A 9,615-nucleotide genomic window follows, 5' to 3' on the forward strand; every position below is an offset into this window, starting at 1 on the left:
CGCGTAACTTGCTGTGAAAGTGTTGCACAAAGCGTGCGAGGAAACGAGCTGCTCACAGCTTCCTGTCGATGTGAAACGGAGCTTCTTGTTGGTTTCTGTCTGATTTTATCTGCAGCTTCACGTCTGACTGTTCAGCTTTCAGTTGAACTGTGGTTTCAACTGAAAGCAGGAAGACTCAGTGAAGCACGATGAGGCTAACGGGGTCAACTGATGACGACGTCACAGGTCCAATAAGACAGAGACTTCACCTGTGAGCAAACTTAAACTGTAAATGATCCGATTGGAGGGAAGCTTTTAATCAAAGAGCAATCCTTTATTTAACCCTGTGGCAGCTCACATGCTCTGTGACGGTGCAGCCACCAAAGACCTGCAGTGACTGTAATGATGCTGCCCAAGTTTCAATCAGTATCAGAAAATGGAAGAGAAGATTCAAACACAAGCAAGTTTATTTTGTATTAGAAGCAAACGACGTTTCAGTGAGAGCGGAGAATAAAACGTACAGACAAAAGTCAGATACAAACGATGTTGTTATAAACGACAGGAAGTAAAACTAAATGTAATGTTTGTACAAACAGCTGACAGGTTGTATTTACAGCAGGACGAAGCAGAGTGAAGACGAAGCTGTCAGCACAGCTCGCCTCACACTTTCACACATCAGCAGATTTAACACACGACATTGTTCTTCTTGTTGAGACCATCAGGGCCTTTCATGTTGAATCAATTGACTGGATTCATTAATTAGTCTTTGTTCTTTCAAACGAATGTTTAAATTAAAGTTTAGCTCCAGATGGCGACGTCAGCGAGCTCGGCAAAGCCACGCTGCACGCTGACGTTAAGTGTTTGCTGTATAAATCATTTGAAACATTTAACAGATTTTATGTTTCTGGTTTAATGTATTTTGCATGTATTTACAACAAAATGATAAAAATGTTTCAGGAGTTTCCATGTTTTTCCATTTGGGTCAAAATTTCTGTGTTTACTTTTAGATTTTGTTGGAATTTGAAACGTTGCTCTTATATGAAGGCAAACGATCCTAAAATCAGACCCAAAAATGTTTGTGCTATAAGTGTGAATTTACAGGAGACTTCCTGAACGTTTGTGCTTTTATCAAAAACAGGAGAAAGAAACTGAAACTCTGATCTCATGTCGCCGACCTGCTGATGGACTCAGACCAGCAGGCCTCTGATGGTCAGGATGGTGTTGAAGGCCAAAGTCTTGGTGAACAGCACTCTGACTCCGTTCATCACCAGCAGGTAGAAGTTGAGCTTTGCTTTTTCTATACAGGAGTGAGACAGACGCGTTAGCTCGGACTGAATCTTTGACACGAACACGACTTCAACAGGAAGGTAAAAGAGATAAAAAAGGTTTCCTGTGTCGATCGTCACCACAGCTGCTCAGTTACACAGAGACAAAGGACACAGAAGAAATTCATTTTCATGACTGCAGTTTAATTAATAAACACTAATACTCACTAAACTCTTTATATTTATGTTCCTGCATGTTGTTTGTTAACGTGAACACATCAGTGTGTTGTTCTCTGCACTGATGCATCAGCACCCACACATGAGACCGAGGCAGGACTGATGACATGTTTTATCATATTTACACTTTAGTTCTTTTTTACTTTTATTCTCTTTTCTTTTGTTTTTTTGTTGTTGTTTGTTTTTTTGGAAATGAAACTGAGTAAAAAGCAAACAGATGTTTTTCTGCTGCTCTCTGATATGAACTGCATGTTCAAATATTATATTATATATAATATTTGAGGTTACACAATAATCTTTCATTGTGTGAATGAATTCAAAATCTTCCCGACAGCAGTGATGCTGTTAGTGATGAGTCCATGAGGGTCTCATTCATGTGACTGTGAAGAAGCTGAAGGTGTGCAGGTGTGTTTGCACGCTCACCTGGGTAGACGCTGCTGCAGGCGTCATCTGTGTGGAAATATGAAGTGCATTAATCACACAAACACGTCACACAGATTCTGTGAGCTCGATGAACTGTTACCCGAAATAATATAAGAAGGGTTTAAATTTGGAAATGTCAAACAAAGTCTCAACCGACTATGACATGAAATCATTTTATTGATCTTTTTTTTTATTAATGACCATATTTACATGTTTGTGTTAAAAATAAAAGATTAAAAGTGTCTGAAACAAACACAGCTGAAGTTTATGAGTCTCACACTGACGTTACTTATTGTTTCAGTGAGTTTGTTTTCATACCAGCTTCGTTATTGGTGGAGACTCCTAACAGCTCGCAGGAGTGGATGGTCTCGTTGCTGAATCCAACAAAGTAGTAGCTTTTAGTCTTTGTGGACAGAACGGCGTTGCTGATGTTCACGCTGACTGGGCCCCCCCTGACATTCATAATCATTTCTCCTTCCTTTGGATAAAAATCAGTGGCCAGACAGACCTCTGGGCCCAGAGCATCAGCGGGCAGCGGTGGATAAGCAGAAGGTGCCAGAGGGTTCAGAACGTGAAGGGACGGGGTCGTTTTAGGCCGATCTACACAGCAAAACAGGACAAACCAAAACCACACAGACAAAGTTATAAAGTAGAAAATAACCAAGTTTCAGTGTCCACAAAACAAACGTTAATGTTTCAGCTTTAAAACAGGTTCATTTATCTGACATTTCTAAATGAAATCTTATGAAACACTATAACTCCAAACATGATGACTCGGGTGACCCTGAATCCTTGATTCTACATTTAGAAGTGCTGTGATCGATATTTCAGTTCTGTTACTTTATTGATTGTTGTGGGTTTGTGTTGCAGTTTGCAGCTAAGAACAGTTTGCTCGTGTCCAGGGTGTCTAAATGTTAGTAAAGACTGTGCGATGGAGAAGACACACAAAAGTCTTTCCCCAAATTCATGTGGTATAAAATTTGTACATTAAACTTCAAGGATAACAAAATAGTTTTAGTTGTTCTTTGTACGTACAGCAGGCTGCAGATCAGCAGTTTAGTCGCCTGCTCTGAAGGTGACATTAATTATTGAGCAACGTGTTTGTGTGTTTTTTATAAGCCGACTGTTTGACACGAAGCTCCTGTGGACACAAACTAACAGTCAAACTGAGAGGAAGCCGACTGAACTGAGACGCTGCTCGCTCCGCTCCGAACACTTTAATCATTTTATTTTAGGATTTAAGAGTTTGACAAAAACACCGTGACATTCAGCCAATAACACCCAGCCATCATGTTCGTTTGTATTTCACATAACTAACGATGAGTTCTTTGACCTGAGAGTCAAATTTCAGTCCGACAAAAATAAAATAAACTGACTTTGGTCCAAACTGAGCCAATAAATGAAAATCAGAGGTTGAATGTTTGAGTAAATATTAAACTTCTTTATTTCTGTTGTATAAACTTTATTTTCAGATGCATTTATCTTTGTTTAATGCAGCGTCCACACTATATATCATCACTTGCCGACGTACGTTCGACCAAACTGTTCAGTTCTGCTTTTTTATGCTTTACACATAATTTATGACATAATCACATCTGAGTGTTTCCTTGAAAGCTCTGATATAAAAACAGATATTATCTGTGCCGAACCTTCAGTGCTTTAATTTGATGTTTTTGACGACAACTGAACTTTTCTCACAGCTTTTACCTTTATTTTCAGTTCAGACAGTAACACTCAGAAAGTCACTGTGAGCTCATGTTGAAGTGTTCAACTGCCAGAACCTGAACTTCTGTCCTGTGTAGTATTTATTTATTTATCCAGGATTTTCTTTTCTCTGTGCCAATTTGCAAAAGCAGCTTCATGAATATGATGCATTTTCTTTTATTTACGTCACTAAAATTGTACACATTTATAACTCTTCTGCCTTTTTTGTGCACTAAGTGCTTTACAGTCCTTATCAGCAGCTTTCTGTTACATTTTGTTTTGTTGTTTGTTTGAACAGACTTGACTCTTTGGCTCTAACATTAAATATATCTTTACTATTTCTACTCATTGATATTTTCAGCAGACTCATCAAAACAAAGACGTTTCAGAGAATTCAGGCCGACTTTGTTTGATTTTATATTTTCAAAACTAGATTTTAAAAACAGAATTTCAGATTTTTAAATCTGACAGTTTGTTGGTTCGTTGACATGTTTCTGTAGCTAATGTTCAGGTTTCCCTCTGAGCTTTTTTTTCTTTTTTACTGGCGATTATTCTCCTTTGTTTTACTTTTGGCTTTGCTCTGTCATTATTTGCAGAGTTACAACACACCAGCTACATGTTGCAGCTGACTTGACTCTATTTTGGACACTTTCACACTTTGAATGAACAGAAAACAGGATTTAAGGCATTTTCAGGACATCCTGCGTCAGACAGAGCAGCTCTGTCTCACAGCAGCTCGTCGTCACATCGCTCCACTACTGATCCATCAAGTTCAAGCTTTAAAACATAAAAACTCCGTTTTGGACTAAACAGACCTTTAAAAGGAAATGATTTCTCACTGTATCAGCCAAGAAAAAGGGATTTTTCTTACCTTTAGGGGTGACGGTGAGACGGATCGGATCTCCAAATGTTAGTGCATCACAGTGCTACAGCCCCGTACAAAAACCTCTCGGCTGTCAGAGGTCCTCACAGCAGCTCAAACACGTTCAAAAATCCACTTCCACAGGACAGACACCGAGCTGTTACACCAGAGGAACAATCAGAAAGTCATTTGTAAGTTTTCATCAGGTTAAAGTACAAATATAAAACCGTGTACCTGCACACAGAGCAGAGGCATGAGGGTCAGAAAAGTGAAGAAATATTCATTTCCATGTAGAATTCGAGCTGCCGAAGACTCACCTGAAGCAGATGTTTTGTTTCTTGATGTTTTTCTGAACTTTGGCCGATTCCATGTTTTAAAGACGGTTCAGATGAAGCTGCAGGGTTTTTGTTCAGCTCTGTGTGGATGTTCAATCACTGTGGACCACCCCAACACAGTGAAAAACCCTCGTACAAAAACCTGTCACAGCAGCAGGAGGAAGCAGATGGGAGTCGCTGCCACATGAACAAAAACTTACTGCTCACTGTGACTGTTTCTCTGTGACTCTCTGTCTTTTACTGACGACTTTACTTCATTTCTGCATGTTAGGAAATAAATGCTGCAAACACATAAATCAAAGACACAGTTTCAAATACCTTTCACGACCATATTGCACTTGACTGTATTTTATTTAACAAATATCTTCATTTGCAAAGTGCTGCGTAGGGAGAGGAGGGATTTTAAGGAAACTTGAAGCACACTGAGGAAGAGGAGCTAAATGAAGGACATGAGAGGCCGTCCAGGCACAGGTGATACACAGAAAAGTCATCAAGGAAATCAGAAAGAGCAGGAAAATACAGAACACTGAAAAAGACGAACAAAATTAAAGATTAAACACCAGGAGAAACAAAAACGCTGGTAAATGTGCTAAAAAAGGATTGTTTGTAGTACAAGGAGTGCGAGGCAGGTCTATCCTGTGCAGGCTGATAGATGAACACAGGTATGGATGGATGGGAAATACTGGAAGGGCAACAACGTGTGTGTGTGTGTGTGTGTGGCACAAGGCTGCTGAACCGTCCATCTTCTTCCAGTTTCCTCTTATTTTGTTTGAAATCCCTGAGAATGAATTTGGCAAACACTAGGTTATATTTATCTTTGCTAAGAAATACAGCAGTTCTGTCTACAAGTCTCTGAGGAAAAGACACTGCAACAGAGGAGAGAAGAGTTGATGATCGGAGGGGAGAAAATCAGAAATCTCAGTAACACAGGTGAGGTGAGAGGCTAACTTGAATCAGAATCAGAATCAGAATACTTTATTAATCCCAAAGGAAATTAGGGTTACAGCAGGCAGCACGCTAATGGCGCATGCGCACTTACAAAGGAACCTTCTGACCAACTTTACACAAACATCACATTGGGGAGACATGTCAGAAAGGTCGGCTGATAGGAAAAAAAAAACAATGAAAATACATAACATGAGGTAAGAGGAGGAGAAAAAAACTCCACTCAGACTGAGCTCCTAGTGGGAGAACAGTTTGATAACAGAAAAAACACCTCAGCACCAAAAGCACATGACTATCAATACACCATAGAAACACAAGACAAGCAACAGGGGCGGGTAAAGGGTGAGAGAGAGCCGGTGTAGACAGCGCATCCGGGCCTGCAGCATGTCTGCGCTGGTCCAGTCGACTGCCATCTTCCCCGGGAGGGCACAAGCATCGAATGGAAAGGGAGGGGGGATCAGTGTGTGCATATCAGTGTAAGTGTGTGTGTGTGTGTCCAGAGTTCAGCTGAGACAGTGTCCTTTGCCCCGCCAGGCTAAGTAAACAGTCTTCCAGCCAACCCAGGTGGCCTTGCATGGAATGGGGGGAGCAGTCTAAACACAGTCGTTATCAGGGTGTTTTGTTCAGCTCCAGCCTTGAGACCACAGCTGGCGCCGAGAGGGTATCCGCATGAAGTGAATCTGCAGGTGAGTAGACGTGATGGGAGGGAATCAGGAGAAAGCAACTTCCAAGCTGTTATCCAGTATTCCAGCAGCCAAGGAGGCGAGTAATTCAGCATGAGAAGAGATACAAGTTAGTTTCAATCAAAAACATGCAGAGAATTTCTACTTGGCCTGGTGATGATGTTAGGGTTGAAAACCTTTGTTTTGTTAGTATACTGTAAATAAAACTGTTTTATTTATGTTTATATACACACTACAAATGTGCTCAATGAGTTGGCACTCCGTCTTTTGAAGGTTGAAAGCGTCGTTTGGCGTGACTGATATTGTAGGAACTGTATTGCAGAGGGTTGTTTGCAACACACACACACAGAAAATGGTTAGAATAAGTCTCTGGGTTAGAGCGTCCGTACAAGATATCCTGAACCAGAACTTAGAATCAGTAGAACAATGGATAATAACATTGTGCTTTTCTGTGACAGAGGAGGAGGAGATACCAGACATTATACTTCCCTTAGGCAGCATCATTAGAAGACATAGCATACACTTACACTGCTATGCAGATGACACCCAGCTCTATCTGTCCATGAAGCCAGATAACACACACCAATGAGTTAAACCGCAGGAATGTCTTAAAGACATAAAGACCTGGATGGCCGCTAACTTTCTGCTTCTTAATTCAGATCAAACTGAGGTTATTGTACTCGGCCCTGAAAATCTTAGAAATATGGTATCTAAGCAGATTCATACTCTGGATGGCATTACCTTGGCCTCCAGTAACGCTGTGAGGAACCTTGGAGTCATTTTTGACCAGGACATGTCCTTCAACGCACATATTAAACAAATATGTAAGACTGCTTTCTTCCATTTGCGCAACATCTCTAAAGTTAGAAATATCCTGTCTCAGAGTGACGCTGAAAAACTAGTTCATGCATTTATTACTTCCAGGCTGGACGACTGTAATTCATTATTATCAGGAAGTCCTAAAAACTCCCTGAAAAGCCTTCAGCTAATCCAAAATGCTGCAGCAAGAGTCCTGACAGGGACTAGAAAGAGAGAGCAGATTTCTCCTGTTTTGGCTTCCTGTTAAATCCAGAATTCAAAATCCTGCTCCTCACATACAAGGTCTTAAATAATCAGGCCCCATCTTATCTTAATGACCTTGTAGTACCATATCACCCTATTAGAGCACTTCGCTCTCGCTCTGCAGGCCTACTTGTTGTTCCTAGAGTATTTAAAAGTAGAATGGGAGGCAGAGCCTTCAGTTTTCAGGCCCCTCTTCTGTGGAACCAGCTTCCAGTTTGGATTCGGGAGACAGACACTATCTCTACTTTCAAGATTAGGCTTCAAACTTTCCTTTTTGCTAAAGCATATAGTTAGGGCTGGACCAGGTGACCCTGAATCCTCCCTTAGTTATGCTGAAATAGACGTAGGCTGCCGGGGGATTCCCATGATGCATTGAGTTTTTCCTTTCCAGTCACCTTTCTCACTCACTATGTGTTAACAGACCTCTCTGCATTGAATCATATCTGTTATTAATCTCTGTCTCTCTTCCACAGCATGTCTTTATCCCGTCTTCCTTCTCTCTCCCCAACCGGTCGCAAAAGAACACAACAAAAACCATAAGGTAGTTAATGGACTGGAGGAGAGTTGGTGGAGATGCTGATCTTAAATGCTCCTCCTACTGACTGCCAGCCAATGAATCTTTGGATTCATTGGCTCCACAAAACTAAAACTACACTCAGACATAACAGATATCACAACAGAGGTCATCAGCTGTCAATGTGCAAGATCCTAAAATGATCCCTATGAGTGCTGCCTAATAAAATGAAATACAGATGATGATGATAGAATATAAATAAAAGTTGAAATCTGTAAAGAACATTTAAAAATATAATAAAATGTAACACTGTTGCAAATAAGACAATATGCTGCAGAGAATCTGCATTCTGGTCATTTAGTGCACATAGCGGTAAAATAAGCTTTTTAATTCTAGTTAATTCTTTTGTGACTGTGAGGGAGCGTGTGCTCTCAGTGCTGCTGTTTCTAATGCGATGCCTGCACGTCTGACCTTCAATATTCAAGCTTACTGTCCCACAGCCTTAGAGGAGACGTGGGAATCACTTCAGTTTGTTTGGAGATCAAAGTGAAATGGATCGACTGAACAGGATTTCTTGTTGTGTTCTTGCAGCTGCAGTTCCAGCAGCGGAAAAGAGACTTAGCTGTCATGAACTGGCTACACTGGTGGTAAAACCAAGTCAAGAGCAAAACCCAAACAGGGAGACGGGGAATGGTTGTGCTTAAGTCTTTTATTAACAAAGTTAATAGAAGTTTGTATGTTGCATTGGCAGGACTGACTGGGAGCCGCACAGAGGAGGTGCAGGGTAGAGGACAGAGACCAGTTAGGGATAATCTTTTCCAGAAGATTGCACAGAGAAATAATAAAAGGCTTGAGCCACGGTGCTTACTTTCTGCCTTTCAGAGGAAAATCTGGAGAGGTCCACTGATCTGTGTTACCACAAAGGAAGGAGCGGTTGGAGCAGTGGACTTACTTACATTAAGTCCATGTCCAATATGTAATTATAACTACAATATGTTTCAGTGAACATGCAAATAAACAAATCTTGTGTCCAAATATACACGGACCTCACTGTACTGTTTAAGACCCACACATACAAGAGGAGAATATCTTTACTGTCATTGTACAAGTGGAGCAAAATTAGTACATTATATAAATAATATACACAAAATAAATACAAGGAAATGTGAACTGATAAGGCTAATCAATATAACAGACATAAAGTAAATGTGTACACCAGTCCCTGCAGTCATGATATACTAATACATCAAAACTAAGCTTTAACTGCATTTAATACAAACTGATGTGATTGTCTTGTATTGTATTGTTGTTTGGTCGTTTGTGCATTTTGCTGGTATACTTTGGTTGACACATCAAACCAACCTCAGTCACCTCCCTCAACTTCTCCACCTGCCAGCTCAAACCTGCAATGCTAAAACTTACCTGGATTTCAACCAGCATCCTGTTCCTTTCAAAGTAAATCCCTACACACCTTCTGTTCTCACTCACCATTACAGCAGTTACTTTGGATTTAACACTTATAAACCTGCAAGAAACCAAACCCCCCCACCCCCCCCCCACCCCCCACCCCCACCTCCACCTCCCTGGATTCACCTCCACATTTTTT

The 9,615-nt window shown here is 40.7% G+C and overlaps 1 protein-coding gene across 1 annotated transcript; it reads right to left on the reverse strand.

Moving 5' to 3' along the window:
- Nucleotides 1-428: 428 nt before the first annotated feature.
- On the reverse strand, nucleotides 429-4,995 carry trdc (T-cell receptor delta constant). Its single transcript, XM_084912348.1, has 5 exons — nucleotides 4,788-4,995; nucleotides 4,480-4,627; nucleotides 2,223-2,504; nucleotides 1,905-1,931; nucleotides 429-1,276 (listed from the first exon to the last, which is right to left on the reverse strand). Exons 3-5 carry the CDS (start codon nucleotides 2,371-2,373, stop codon nucleotides 1,167-1,169), a joined length of 288 nt encoding a protein of 95 aa, XP_084768474.1. The 5' UTR covers nucleotides 2,374-2,504; nucleotides 4,480-4,627; nucleotides 4,788-4,995; the 3' UTR covers nucleotides 429-1,166.
- Between the last annotated feature and the right edge of the window lie 4,620 nt (nucleotides 4,996-9,615).

The sequence above is a fragment of the Perissodus microlepis genome, chromosome 18, assembly GCF_051167445.1.
Source record: "Perissodus microlepis isolate ML-2025 ecotype Zambia chromosome 18, ASM5116744v1, whole genome shotgun sequence".
In the NCBI taxonomy this organism is placed as follows: domain Eukaryota; kingdom Metazoa; phylum Chordata; class Actinopteri; order Cichliformes; family Cichlidae; genus Perissodus; species Perissodus microlepis.